The sequence below is a fragment of the Acinonyx jubatus genome, chromosome D1 (assembly GCF_027475565.1).
Source record: "Acinonyx jubatus isolate Ajub_Pintada_27869175 chromosome D1, VMU_Ajub_asm_v1.0, whole genome shotgun sequence".
In the NCBI taxonomy this organism is placed as follows: Eukaryota; Metazoa; Chordata; class Mammalia; order Carnivora; family Felidae; genus Acinonyx; species Acinonyx jubatus.
Window position 1 is genome coordinate 90,604,591 of NC_069390.1, and position 15,209 is coordinate 90,619,799.

The 15,209-nt window shown below is 40.8% G+C and overlaps 1 protein-coding gene across 8 annotated transcripts in view; it reads left to right on the plus strand.

The window, feature by feature from the left end:
- CDON (cell adhesion associated, oncogene regulated) overlaps positions 1 to 15,209 on the plus strand; it is a 100,492-nt gene that overhangs the window by 56,978 nt on the left and 28,305 nt on the right. For all 8 annotated transcript variants that reach the window (XR_008290581.1, XR_008290582.1, XM_053203908.1 and 5 more), the window contains exons 12-16: positions 2,965 to 3,168; positions 4,731 to 4,912; positions 5,585 to 5,690; positions 10,110 to 10,232; positions 14,956 to 15,177. Coding sequence is in view for 6 of the 8 variants with exons in the window: in XM_053203908.1 (XP_053059883.1) it covers positions 2,965 to 3,168; positions 4,731 to 4,912; positions 5,585 to 5,690; positions 10,110 to 10,232; positions 14,956 to 15,177 (837 nt within the window). In the remaining 2 variants the exon portion in view is untranslated. The remainder of the gene's footprint in view (positions 1 to 2,964; positions 3,169 to 4,730; positions 4,913 to 5,584; positions 5,691 to 10,109; positions 10,233 to 14,955; positions 15,178 to 15,209) is intronic.

Below are 15,209 nucleotides of genomic sequence, written 5' to 3' on the forward strand. Positions count from 1 at the left end.
GAGACAGATAGAGCATGAGTGGGGGAGGGGAAGAGAGAGAGGGAGACACAGAATCCGAAGCAGGCTCCAGGCTCTGAGCTATCCGCACAGAGCCCAACGGGGGGCTTGAATTCACAAACCGCGAGATCATGACCTGAGCTGAAGTCAGCCGCTCAGATGACTGAGCCCCCCAGGCGCCCCGAGTATCAACTATATATGAATAAAGTTGACATCTGAAAAACAAAAACCTTATGACTTATTTAACATCCTGTGGTAGATACTGGACCAAATGCTGTTGCAGCAGAGGCAAAATAAATCTTGCCTTCAAGGAGTTTACAGCATCGTGAATGATCTAGACAATAAGTCCGCAACAGTATAGTGGGTAATATATACACATTAACCCATAACAATGATTTGGATTCATTGTGCTGAGAGTCTACCCTTGGCGTTCTGGGATCGCGAGAGAAATATGCAGAGGAGGCAGGTGGTGGTAAGAGAGGCTCCCTCTGCTGAGCTTCAAAGACAAGAATGCTATAAAAACAAGAATGGAGGAAGGAACAAGAAATGCAAGACAGCTCCTGTGCAAAGAGATGCAAAATAGACATGTTGGATTTCGTGTCGAGGTTTAGAGGTTAGGGTTTTAATTTGGTGTGATTGGTTACTGTTGGGAGTGACACCAGAGTAGGGGGGGAGGCAGGTGGGCACCTTGTATGATGTACTTAAAATTTTAATCTTTCCTAAAAAAAAAAAAAATAATAATTTTTCCTGGAAAGCTGTGAAGAACCATAGAAGACTTTAAAGAGGGGGAAAGGAGAAATGGCCAAAGATGAGGCTAGAGAAATAACGAAAATAGTGAGAGTGTGGATGGAGAGGGACACAGCTGTCAGACAAAGGAGATTGAGTCCACGTTGAAGGAGAGGCAAAGGTGTGGGGCCTCGGGCTTGGGCAACCAGGGCCCATTTACCGAGACAGGTAATAAGGATAGTTTTGTGTAGCTTAAGGGTTCAGTTCTGGAAGTCATGAGTTTGGAATCACCCAGGCAGAGATAGCCGTAGGAAGTGATCTCTTGAATCTTCGCAATAACCCTGGGGGAAGGATTAGCATATTTTACAAATCAGTTAACTGAGACTCAAGAAGGCCATGCAGGTTTGCCTGAGCTCTCCAGAACTGCTATTCAAAATTCAGATTTTTGAACTCCCAACTACAGTCTTTCTTTTATCCCATAACTGCCACATGCTCTCTCTTTTACATATTGAAGATTCTTTTCTGTAGTGGTTCTTTTCCCTAATAACCTTCTCTTTCTGTTTGATCTTTGGTGTTCTTTGATGAGTTTTAACCTCCTATGCATCAATATAAGGAAGTGGTTGGTTATCTAGTACCAAAAGAGAGATTCACTAACAGTACTGTTCATTCTGTTTCCATTGCTTTCTAACTTGAAAGGAATACAGTAAGTATCACTCAAAAGTTGCCTGCTTTGAGTATTTTCCTCTTTTTAATCCATCAAGCGCTTTGCTTTTAAAATGCCACCAATTTCTCCATACAAGTACCATCTGCAACATTGTTATGTTCTTTCTTATGTGTTTGTTCGGGCTAAAGGGGTGTCGAGTTGAGACAGAGTGGTGTTGCTTAAGGAATGTGGCACGGGCCAGACAGACAGGGTTCGCTTAGTGACTTTACCCAGATAACATCACCATGGCCCGGAGCTGGACCTCCTCCTTCAGCTCTGGACACCTGATTGTTAGCATGCCAAACGACAGTCAGTCTCTTGAGATCCAGCTCGCCTTTGCAGAATTCATAGGTGATCAGCGTAAACCAGAATGGCGACTTACTAATTTGCACTGAAACCATCCCACAGACCAGATTGTCTCTGTCGGCATTCTTCCCTGGTAGGAACCAAGTGGGAAGACAGTTACAACCACAAGTGTGTGGTCTTCTTGGTCAGCAAGAAGAGTTAGGTACGTGCTTTAAATGGCTGGTGGACTTAATCCTGATGTTTCTACCTGCCACGGGAGTCTAGACTGTCTAGGTTGTGGGCCAGGACTTCCCCTCCCCTTGGCCGTGTCACCTGTAACTGCTAGACATTCGTTCTCTGACTCCTTTTTCTAAAGTTTGTGTGGATGACTAGGTGGCTCATCTCGTTACTGAGGGCCGTTTTCTTGATTTTTTTTAAAAAGTATTTTTAATGTTTATTCGTTTTTGAGAGAGAGAGCAGAGACAGGACATGAGTGGAGGAGGGGCAGAGAGAGAGGGAGACACAGAAAGTGAAGCCAGCTCCAGGCTCTGAGCTGTCAGCACAGAGCCCGACGTGGGGCTGGAACTCACGGACCACGAGATCATGACCTGAGCCGAAGTCGGATGCTCAACCGACTGAGCCACCCAGGCGCCCCACCCCCTTTTCTTTATTTAACTACATATCCTGTCTTCCTGCTTCCATCCCACGTAGCATTCTCTTTGCCCATTAATATCACTGTTGATTTATTAATCAAATTTTATCTGTCTTTACTGCCTGCAGTCTGTGTTTTTGGAGTAGCGTTCCTATAGCCTTGAGGTATGTTAAGATAGGATATGATAGTAATAGCTAATAATCTGTATATGTGCTATGTAGCTTGGATGGGTAAAGAAAAACATTTAAATAACACCTAATTTTGAAAACTTACTATAAATTATAAGCACCAGGTGATAATTACTTATACACTATTTAGCCATGAATCTAAGGTAGCATGGTCACTATTATCATGCCCATTAACTTTCCATTTTCTAGAGCTAATTATCAAGTTTATAGATAACTTTGTTTTTCCTTTATTTCCTGTATCTGGTCATTTCATTGCCCCTTAGCTTTTAAAAGATAACAGGAAGATAGTCTTAATATTATTAACTCTGGCAGTTAGTTTGGTGACGAATCTTTAATAAAATGACCCTTTTAGTTTGAGTTATTCTTGTCTCTGACACCAGGGGTTATTGGTGGTTAAATGTTTCCGTGTTTAGTTCCAGAAGCACCTGATCGGCCTACCATCTCTATGGCATCAGAGACGTCCGTCTATGTCACTTGGATTCCTCGGGCCAATGGGGGTTCTCCAATCACTGCCTTCAAGGTCGAGTACAAACGGATGAGGACTAGTGATTGGCTGGTGGCAGCTGAAGATATCCCTCCTTCCAAACTTTCTGTGGAAGTTCGTAGCTTAGAGCCAGGTAATGATATTCAAACATTTCCTTTTTTGCCATCCACTGCTGACTTGAGATGCATATTTATAGTGGTCTCGTACTCTTCTGATTGTTAAAGTAATACAAGCCTGTTGTGTGAAAACGGAAGAGAAACTATGAAGAAAAGAATAAGTCACCTGAAACCCATCCAGCCAGAGATAAGCATTGTTTACAGTTTGGTGTATTTTTGTAGCCTTTTTTTTTTTTTTTAATACAAACCAGGATCGTGCCATAAATACTGTTTTGTGATCCCATTTTCCCTCTATCACATGCCTTTTCCAATATCATTAGAAATTCTTCAGAAACTCAAGTTTTTAATAACTATGTATCTGCTGTATAAGTGTAGTGTGATTTACTTAACACGTTCTTTTCTTCTGGGTCTTGGATTCTTTCTAACTGCTAATCAGTAGAAACAGTGCTGTGTGACATCTTTGTGTGTGTGTGTGTGTAAGGTGTTTTGCTATAATTACATATTTTAAGAGGCAAATTGCTGGTTGTTTGACAAAAATTGTTTGCTCTAATGATGAATCTCTCAACGGAAATGGGAGAACACTCATGCTTTGCTCAGCAGAACACCCGACTTCCCTGTTGCCACCCCAGCATCTTGAAGGCTGTATGTGAGACGTTAAACCACACAAGGACAAAGCAGTAATCACAAATACACTTTGGTTGCTTTTATCTGTGTTCCATGACCATTTTTGTTTATGGCCTTTTTAAATGTACTTTAGTGACAGATGTCAGTGTTTGTCTAGACAGGTAACATGAGCCTCAGAACCTGCAGGTAGAGTTGGGAGAAGGTGACAGTTTTAAATGTGGGCGAAGCTGGGTAGCATTTTACAGACAGAAAACACCGTCTTCAGAAGCCCTGTGGTTATTTATGAGCCATCAGGAAACGTGCTGGGGGAGTCTAATTTATTCTTTAGATCTAGATCGTCAGAAACTCACAATCCTTAGAGGTTTTTTTTTTTTTTTTTTTAAGTTCTTAATATGTAATACAAATAAATACCTTCTGTTGTGGCTTAAATCTGTCCGCTCTTATCCCATTATTGGTGAAATCAAGTGACATCTGCTGTCACCCACACAGCGCCCCTTCCTAAGTGTATTCACTGTGTTAAACTTCGCTTCAGTTGTTTCTTTCAAAGGGGAAAGAACCTCGTTTTGAACACAGATACTTCAACCAATACTGCATTTGATGGTTATAATTTTAGAACGTGATGGTAAAAAAAAGTAAATGCGCTCTTTCCTGTTCTCTACCTGCCCCTACCATGACAGACATCATTAATCTTTCATGGCCTTGTCTCCCAGTGGCTCCTAATAAGCTCTTGGACCCGGGAACACAACATCTTGAACATCCGCTGCCAGTTGACAGAAGCTGGCAAGTGGATTGAAATCTGTTTACCGTGGAGACTTCAGAGTGTGTTTTCGTGACTGTAGATAGATACTTAGGCACAGTTGTCATATCTTGTATAATGATATGACCTTCGGTTGTCTGTTTGCAGATTTTTAAAAACTCTGTTTTTTTTTTTTTTTTTTTTCCCCTCCCTCAAAAGGTTCAACATACAAATTTAGGGTTATTGCCATCAACCATTATGGTGAGAGTTTTCGGAGTTCGGCATCTCGTCCTTATCAGGTGGCTGGGTTCCCCAATCGTTTCTCTAACCGTCCAATAACTGGACCCCACATTGCTTACACTGAAGCTGTCAGTGATACGCAGATCATGCTGAAGTGGACGGTAAGTGGGACAGCTTTTCTAATGAGACGGTTGTCTAGTTTGGCCATGGTAATGATTGATTTGATATCCTCATGACACGATATTATGAATAGCAAATGTTTTTAACTTCTAAGTGAGGGAAAGTTGAAGGGCATAGAATATTTATCTAAAAGCACCTGTGATGAGTGGGACAGTCTTCTCAGCTCTCAGCCAAGTGTTCACTTAATTGCCATTTCAAGATTGAGTGATAGATTTTTTATCGTGTTTATTTATTTATTTTGAGGGGGAAGGAGGGGGAGAGGGAGAGGGAGGGAGAATCCCAAGCAGGCTCCATGCTGTCAGTGCAGAGCCCGACATAGGGCTTGATCTCACAAACCACGAGATCATGACCTGAGCCGAAATCAAGAGTTGGACGTTCGACCAACTGAGCCACCCAGGCACCCCCAAGATTTATTTATTTTGAACCAAACATACTTTTATGCCTTAGAACCTGGTGAAATATATTACATTATTTTTGCCCAGCCCTCCAGTAAATTAAATGCTCGCAATACCTTTGAATTAAATTTAAAATAACCATCAAGGATGTTTACAAAATGAAGCTGGAAAAGTATTGCCACACAGATATTTCACATCATGGATGTTGAAAGTTACACTCATTTTTGTCTTTGACAAGTCTTTGCTTCTATTTTTTAGTACATTCCATCAAGTAACAATAATACTCCCATTCAAGGATTTTATATCTACTACCGGCCAACAGATAGTGACAATGACAGTGATTACAAGAGGGATGTTGTAGAAGGTAAGTCCCACTGGCAAGCTGGCGTAAAGAGCTTTGGGCGGAGAAAGTTTGTAAATATTATGAAAAACATCATCCCAGGTTAAGATAGATAAAATATGAAATGTCATAGACACTATTACTTTGATTTTTTTTCCCAAAGAGAGACCATCTTTCCAAGGTAATATACATAGTATCTTCCATTTTGGTTATAGAAACAGTTAAAAAACCCTGGGGGAGATCTGACTTGTCAGTAGTTCATCTGAAAAAAATTCTTGTTTTCTGTTTTATTTAAGTGAATAGTAACATGAGTATAAAAATCACTTGCAACTTCTAGCTATATGTAAAAAAATGTCTCCATCTCAGTTCCATTAACGTCTCTACTGGAATGATTGCATCTTAAGCATGTTTTCCGCTTTGAGAGATGCTGAGGAATTGGAATATATAGAGACAAAAAACCAGCCAAGATAGGGAAGGGTGTTGAAACTACCTTTCCCTTGCATTTAAAATACAATCTAGAACTTTGCATGTGGTCTGAAGGCCCCACATGACCTGGCTGGCCCCTGCCTGCACCTTCCTCCAGTCTCACACACGTCTCCCCTCTCACTGTGTCTTCCGTGACACGCCGGCCCTCTTTGAGTTTCCTTGTGTGCACCAGGATCTCTCTTGCCTCAGTACTATGACACGTGGCGGTTCCTACTCCCTACTGTGTTCCTCTTCTGGTGTTTTATTTAGTTTTTTCTGTTGTGGGCCGAAATGTTACTTCCTCAGGTAACCTCTGCCGGTTCATGTGAGTTACCCTTGGTGTAATTTCTAACTGTGCCCTTTATGGTTATGTCATAGAATTCACCACAGTTGGTATGTAAGGAGTATGTGTGCATGTGTGCGTGTGTGTATGAAATTATTTACTTAGTTTGTCCCCACCGCTAAACGTTAGCCTCTTTGTAGGCAAGGAGTCTTTTCTCTAGTGTCGTATCCCCAGCCCCTCCAGTGGTGAGGTGTTCAGTATTTAATGAATGAATGGAGTCGAAAAGAGCAGTGGAATATCTGAGGATGATCAGGCTGGAAAAAGGACGACTAACAAGCAATGTGACAGCTGCCTTCAAATACTGAAAGACTATTATGTGGAGGAAGAACTCAGCCGGTGGGGAGGGGCAGCTAAAAGGAAGTAGCATAAAGAAGAAACCTCCAACACGGCTTTTTTAACAAACTCAGAAACTCCTTAATTTTGGAGGTGTTCAGTAGAAGCTGGATGCTTCTTTCTCAGTGATCTCTTAGAAGCGATTCTTGCTTTGGGAGGAAGACTTCCTCCAAGGGCTATTTTCCCCTCCCAAGATTCTGATCCTTTGAGCTATTAACATCACGATGGATCATGTCAAAAAATGGCCCTGGGCCAAGGTTGTTTTCATACGACTTCTTGATGTCAAAGGCTGCATATAAATTTCGTTGTAAGTAGTCTTATAATAAATTCACTTAAATACGCTAAATTAAGTTTTCTTTAAATAGTGTAATTTAAATAATGTTTTTCCAGCAGATTACTTTTGTAATATAGTAAAAAATTATCATCTGAGTTTTAATACCTGGTGCATAGCAGGTGCTCAGTAAATATTTTTTGAATGAAAGAGTGATTATTTCTCTTAATGTGGAAAAGTAGGAAACAAATTAGTTTCTAAAATCCACTTTAAACATGAAGCACTGGGGGAATGAGGTAAGATACTTGTTAGTGGCCAGACTATTCTGTGAAGTTAAGACGGTAGCTGTCTTGAGGGAGATATGACCAGAAGAAGCATGGGGGGTACTTTTGGGGTGCCGGTAATATTTTCTTTCTTGACCTAGGTATCGGTACCATGGGTATGTTCAATTCATGAACATTCAGCGAGCTGTTCCGTTATGGGTACTTTTCCCTGTGCATATATCACTTTCTGAAAAAGCTATGCAAAAAGAAGAAATGATAAGAGTTATTAGTAACTGTTCTCTATTTGAGTTCTAGTTAGGTCATCATTTTAGTTTAACTGGGTTAGGAGAGTGGCACTGTCACTTTTATTTCTAAAATCTTTTGACAGAGATTAACATTTGCTATGAAATAGTTCTAAACAAGGTAAATGTAAACAAAGTGAACATCTCTCTTTGTCTCGCTCTGTGCCATTCTTTTCCCAACCTCCCCTGGTTCTACTCTCTAGAAATATCCACCAGTGAACAGTTTTTAAAATATATTCCCTAGTTCAATCTTTGAAATTTTTGCAAGCTTTTGTGATGTGAATATGGTGTGTGGAACTGGGAAATTAACTTTTGTATCCAGTAGTCGTGTCTGCCGACGTGAGTTTTGCCTTACGGTTCACAGAGAACTTGTTTATAAACTTCGTAGACGGAGCAGTTAGATGTTTAAGTGGGCTTCACTGTGCTGTGTAATTTGCTTATTCCTTATTTTCAAGTTTATGCATTTGAAATTCTTTTTGTGGCAGTTGGAAACTCTTGGCCTGTTCTCCCAAACCAAGGAACGAAAGTATTTACCCTTTGCCCATAAAGTTTTCTTTAAGGCAAAGTTTTAGATTACTTATGTATATGGACTCAGTATTGTTTAAGCTTTTGGAAAAAACCTGAAACTCAATTACAGTGTTAAAGAATACACCAAGAGCAATTACATCAAGTTATCCTATCTTCTGAATTAAGTTCCACATTGGAGTAAACCGTAAATGTTTCCAGCATACCAGTGCTTTTGTGGTGAATATTTTTGTCTTATAAAGTTGAGTTTCCAAAAAAGTAAAGTATCAGGCATCCTAATCGTTAAGCCTGTGCTTTGGCTTTTCACCTTTTCTAAAACATTCTTTGAGAAAAAAAGAAAAAAAAAATGACCTGTTTAAGAAAAGGGTATGCTGGTTGGTTGACTTTCAACCTAATAATGTACTTTGTTGTCTTACTCATCAGTGATCAGGAAAACTCTCTCTGCTAGTGCTTCCTGTCATTTTAGCCATTTGAATAATTACCATAACAGTGGAGTATTATTCTAACAAGATATGTGTTCTTTTACCTGTTTTTCTCTTATTAGTTAACATATGGGAAGCGCAGTGTAATTACGTTTTGACTAGGACTCTGAAAGGAAAACTTCCAATCTAGTGTGGTCATTATTCAGGAGAACGTTTATAGTTAGGTGAGTGTAGGGCTGAGCTAGGAAAGACCCAAGGACAGAGAAAAAATAGAAGTCTTTGAGAAAGTGTTTGGAACTTAGAAATAGATCTATTCCAGTCTTTGAATCAAGATTGTGAGTCAAGTTTATTTTAGGGTCCTCTTTATACTTACAAAGGGGGCATAGAATTCCTTACTTCTTGAGCCTTTCAGAGTCCCTTGATCCTAAAACAAGCAGATTCTCTTCTGTGTAAACTATGGGTCTTTATGAATGAGGGGTTTTGTAGTGGTGACCTGGAAAAGGGGCTGTGTTTCCGGTCTGAAATATTTTTGTCTGTGTTGAATTAGAAAGGAACCCAGTGCTGTTGGACCTGTCAGCCGAGTAGATTTGACTTGCTTGTGTGGTTTGGTTTTGTTTTTCCTCCCCCTTCAATTAATTCTTAAATCTGTAGGTGGTATAGTTGAGCTTCTAAGGAACTGTGGAAACAGTTTGAAGAGGTATGTTCTAAGAGGGATTAAAGGTGCAGGAAGAGTTCATTAAATCTGCCAGAAGTGTCCCTGTTTATTAAAGTTCATCACATGTCCGTGGAAGTAAAAATGGAGAGTGGTTCGCATGAGAGTTGGTTCAGTTTGGGGAGTGTTTCTAAATGAAACGTTGGCTGGGTGCCATGGATAACAGAAGTCATTCTATTAGAGATACTTGTGTGGTTTGGAGACCCTGACTCAAAAGAAAAGGAACAGTGGAGCAGGAACCAAGAGTTTCCGCTAGTAGATTTTGCTTTTTGATTATTCTCAACCATTTGTTCAGACATTCACTTAGACGTCTGTTCACGTCACATCCAGTCCAGCAGAACTGAGAGTTTCTCTGAGGACTGTCTTGTAAATAAATGGTCACTTATTCTGGGTCGGGCGCCATTTGCTGATCTCATTTATAGTACTGCTTTCTGGAGGGTGGACGGACTGGATTGACTTGCTAGGTTAAAATAGACCATCAGAGGACTTGAGGGGTTTTTCTCCCTTAACTTATGCATAAAATTAACATGGATTTTACGAAAGGCCTACTACTAATTCTTGGTAACGAAACAAAATATTACTGCCAATGCACGGGTATAGCTTTAATTCCATGTACCTCTTGTCATTTGTTTCATGGCATGTCACAGAAATGCTGTTTATCTTGCTGGATTACTGAAGTGCTTCGCTGAAGGACATTTTCATCACGCAAACAGACGCTATGGCGATAGGATGCTGTTCCAACCGCGTTTTGAAATTACCTTTGGGTCGTGCGATACGTAAAGCTCGTCTTTTCCTTTTCCTTTCTAGGTTCAAAGCAGTGGCACATGATTGGCCATCTGCAGCCAGAAACCTCCTACGATATTAAAATGCAGTGCTTCAACGAAGGGGGAGAGAGCGAGTTTAGTAACGTGATGATCTGTGAAACTAAAGGTAAGAGAGGAATGAGAACTCATGCTTTTTTTTCCTGGCGTGAAGACTGTCCCAACGGAAAACATAATACGTTGACTAGAGCACTTGTCTAAAACCTAGTTTACGGAAACATTGATCATATTCATTAATTTCTGTGTGGCTCCAAGCAACTCACTCCTCTTCTTTTTTTCTTTTTCTCCACAAAGAGAGTAGAAATATTTGCCGAGTAATTGCTGAGATTGCTGTGAAAATTAGAATACTTTTTTAAAAAAAGCATAATTTTAGGGAAAAGTGCTTTATACCCTTCAAGTGGTTTCTTGAATGACAGTTATGTGTAACTCTATCTACTTAAGTGTGGTGGTTAAATTCAGAATTAGCAGTGCGCTAGGCTAAATTGAAATTCCCAACTCTGCCTCCATATGTAGATTGACTATAAAATATCTTCTAGTTGTTTTTTTTAATGTTTGTTTGTTTGTTTGTTTGTTTGTTTATTTATTTATTTTGAGAGAGAGAGAGACAGAGACAGAGAGAGAGCTGGAGAGGGGCAGAGGGAGGGAGAGAGAGAATCCCACACAGGCACCTCACTGTCAGTGCAGAGCCTGATGCAGGGCTCAAATTCAAGAACTGTGAGATCATGACCTGAGCCGAAATCAAGAGTTGAACGCTTAACCCACTGAGCCACCCAGGTACTCCTGTTATCTGTTTTTAAAGGTGATAATACTACACATAATAGAAACAGCTAATGTGGCTATTTACAAACTCCTGTCCAGTCTCAGTTAACCTAATAGAAAAAGAGACTGTTTTTAACTTGTGTCTGTTTTTAAGAACAAGAAAAAATTTCCCATATTCCTCCCCTGTCCCCCACCCCCACTGGTCTCAGTGATCAGGACTCAGTCACATGCTCCCCAAACCATTCCCGGGAGTGAAATGATTGATCAGGACCTACTTTAGTTGTTGGGGTTTGAGTGGACAGCTCAACAAAATTGGGGCTTTGCAAGTATGGGAGGAAAAGGCTGCTGACTGGGCTGGGCAGCCTTCAGTGTGTCTGCTACAGGTGATTTTATGATATCAATTCAAAAATGAAACTGGGGCGCCTGGGTGGCTCAGTCAGTTGAGCATCCAACTCTTGATTTCGGCTCAGGTCATGATCCCAGGCTCTTGGGATCAAACCCATGTTGGGGTCCACGCTGAGTGTGGAGCCTGCTTAAGATTGTCTCTCTCTCCCCCTGTCCCTCTCCCCTGCTTGCTGTCTCAAATAAAATTTAAAAAAAATTTTTTTTTAATGAAGAAACTGAGGCTCAGATAAATTGAATTATAAATTTTTTTTAATGTTTTATTTATTTTTGAGACAGAGAGAGACAGAGTGTGAGCAGGGGAGGGGCAGAGAGAGAGGGAGACACAGAATCCAAAGCAGGCTCCAGGCTCTGAGCTGTCAGCACAGAGCCCAACACGGGGCTCAAGCTCACAAACTGTGAGATCATGACCTGAGTCAAAGTCGGACGCTTGACCGACTGAGCCACCCAGATGCCCCATATAAACTGAATTATAAAGACAAGACATTGTTCCATCTTTTAATGTTAAGTTAGTCATATGACTTTCTGCTGCAAAACCCACATATTAAATCCACATTAAACATGTGTATATAAATATACAGACATTTGAATTTACCTTGGATTTAATTTGGGTAGTATATATTTGAGGGGCTTTTTGTATTAGTCACTGTGATACGTTAACGGACATTTCTTACTTGCCTGTAGAGTGTTGTAATATGTAGGGCAAAATTAAATAAAAACGGAATTTATCATCTCTGTCCCCAAGACATTTAAGAATCTAGCCAGGCAAAACATAAAAGATAGACAACAGTGTAATAACTGTATTATTTAAGCATAGATGTGTCTATAATAGTATATGCCTCATTAATTGACTTTGCTGGGGAATAAAAGGTTCTACCTACAGACTTCCAGGTCACTAAAAAATGAAAAAAGCTCTTTAAAACATTAACTGTTCATATTGAATAACTTTCTGAAAAATATTACACAATTCCCAGCCTGTTTAAATAGAATGTATAATACACAATCTCAGTTTTTAAAGAAATGACTCAAGGGGTGCCTGGATGGCTCAGTCAGTTAAACGTCCAACTTTGGCTCAGGTCATGATCTCAGGATTTGTGAGTCCAAGCCCCACATTGGGCTCTCTGCTGTTGGCACAGAGCCTGCTTCGGTGGATCCTTCTATGGATCCTTTGTCCCCCCTCCCACCCCTCCCCCATACGTACTCCTCTCTCTGTCAAAAATTATAAAAACATTAAAATAAAAAAAAAAAAATGACTCAAGGTTCTTGTTTTTTTTTTTATTTTTTTATTTTTTTAAATCGTTATTTATTTTGAGAGAGAGACAAAGTGTGAGCAGGGGAGGAACTGAGGAGGGGGAGACACAGAATCCGAAGCAGGCTCCAGGCCCTGAGCTGTCAGCACAGAGCCCGACGCGGGGCTTGAACTCACAAACTATGAGATCATGACCTCAGCCGAAGTCGGATGCTTAACCAGGCACCCCTCAGGGTTCGTGTTGTTAACGGTGATTGTCTTATCTTTAGTGATTTAGTAAGGTTTTTCAGGAATGGTGTTGAAGCCAGCCCATTTCCCCCTACTCTTAAATATCAGACTGTCATAATTTTTCTTAGTTCTTTGTTTTCTCTTTATGTTTTCCATCTCACTTTTCTTGTTCCATGCTCTTAGCCTCTTCTTCTTCCTCATCCTCATTCTCCTTCTTCTTCCTCTTCTTTTTTTTTGTTTTAAAGTTTATTTGTTTATTTTGGGGAGGAGGAGCCAGCAGAGAGAGAGAGAAAGAGAAAGAGAATCCCAAGCAGGCTCCACACTGCCAGCACAGAGCCTGATGCAGGGCTGGAACCCATGAACAATGAGATAATGACCTGAGCCGAAATCAAGAGCCAGAGCTGAGGCTTAACCAATTGAGCCACCCAGGCACTCCTCTTTTTTTCTTTTTCTGCTTCCCCCTTCCTCCTCCCCCTCCTCCTCCTCCCCCCTTCCTCCTCTTCCTCCCCCTTCCTCCTCCTCATCCCTTCTTTTTCTTCCTTCCTTCTTCTCTTCCCTTCCTTCTTCTCCTCCCTTCCTCCTCCCCGTCCTCCTATTTCTTCTTACTGATGTTGATGAGTCTGTGTCACCTCCACCACAGAATTTATTAACTTTAGCAGCAGTTGGCAAAATCATCAAGCTTGGTAGAATTGTGAATAAATAAAAACTAAATGAAGAGTAGATAAATCTGACGGACTTCCCCATGGGTAATCATGATCTTTAATGTATGATCTGTAACGTCTATTTTGCCTCAGAAACTCATTTGTTTCCTTTAGAATTGGCAGGGACCTTCAAATTGTCTAAGCCAACATACTACCTGAAGTAGGAGTTTCTTTTAGAGTCTCTGCCGAGTATTCACCTAGTTTTCACTGTTGGAGACCTCTTTCCTTTGAAAGGTGGCCTCTTTTTTATGGATTCCCAGCTCTGTGCTGTGTAAAGTTGCTAGAAAGTTGAACCCCACTGTACTACTTATTGACTGAGATTGTTTTTAAAGACCACTCTGCCCCAGTACAAGCCGTAACAGGAAGTATAATAACTAATAATAACAAAAGTGATCGAACACTGCTATGTGCCAGTCTCTGTTCTAAGTGCTTTACATGATTAACTCATTTACCCTTCATTACAACCTTCTGATAGAGCAGTTGTTATCTCTAGTTTCCACCTACAGACACTGGTCCGTGGAGGTTAAAGTCCTACAGCTAAGGATAAATGGTAGAACTGAGAATATAAAGCTGGGCTGTGTGGTTCCAGAGGCCGGGCTGTCAGCCACTATGCTCTGTTGCTACCCTATGACATTTAAAACATTAAGAACATGTTTTTTTTTTAAAAAAAATTTTTTTTTCAACGTTTATTTATTTTTGGGACAGAGAGAGACAGAGCATGAACGGGGGAGGGGCAGAGAGAGAGGGAGACACAGAATCGGAAACAGGCTCCAGGCTCCGAGCCATCAGCCCAGAGCCTGACGCGGGGCTTGAACTCACGGACCGCGAGATCGTGACCTGGCTGAAGTCGGACGCTTAACCGACTGCGCCACCCAGGCGCCCCAAGAACATGTTTTTTGAGGACAGAGACAATGGGGTTTGAGGCCACCTGTTACTAGCTTCTGTTGTCACTCTTACTCAGAATATCCATGCATTAGGTAAAAAGACTGCATGTACGTGGACTCCATAGGGTATTGGTTTTGAAATGCTTGTCTTCGGAATTGCAGATGATTGTTCAAATAGTCCAAAGCCGTATCTTGTAATAGTAATCACATGAAAGAGACATAAAATATGTACTTTTGAGTCTTCTTCAGCTCAGAGTATATCACAGAGAAATATTTGTTCCATCCGTAAGTTGGAATATTTTTATTTCAACTCTTTGATAGTCTTCTACAAGGATAATTGGGCACATAATCATATAGGAGCTTGGGTTCAAGTAGGTACATTTGTTTCCCTGATTTTATGATTTCTCTAGAGTTTGTGCACTAAGACTTTGGCACATCCGATTTTTCAACTTTTGAGCCCTCTTTGTGACTCATTGGTGGTCACATCATCTCAGTAACAAGTATAAACACATTGGTTTGCATTCCTAACCAGACCTCCTTCAGAGAGTAAACCATTTCATGGAGTCTGTGTTCGCTCTGACATCATGTTTTCCTTTATATTTCAACTAGTGAAACGTGTTCCTGGAGCTTCTGAGTATCCTGTCAAAGACTTGAGTACCCCTCCAAATTCCCCAGGAGGTGGACGAAACGTTGGGCCTGCAACCAGCCCCACCAGAAGCAGCGATATGTTGTATCTGATAGTTGGCTGCGTGCTGGGTGTCATGGTCCTCATTCTCATGGCTTTCATCGCAATGTGCTTGTGGAAGAACCGCCAGCAAAGCACCATACAGAGTAAGCCATTCAGAAATATTTCCTTGTCCTTT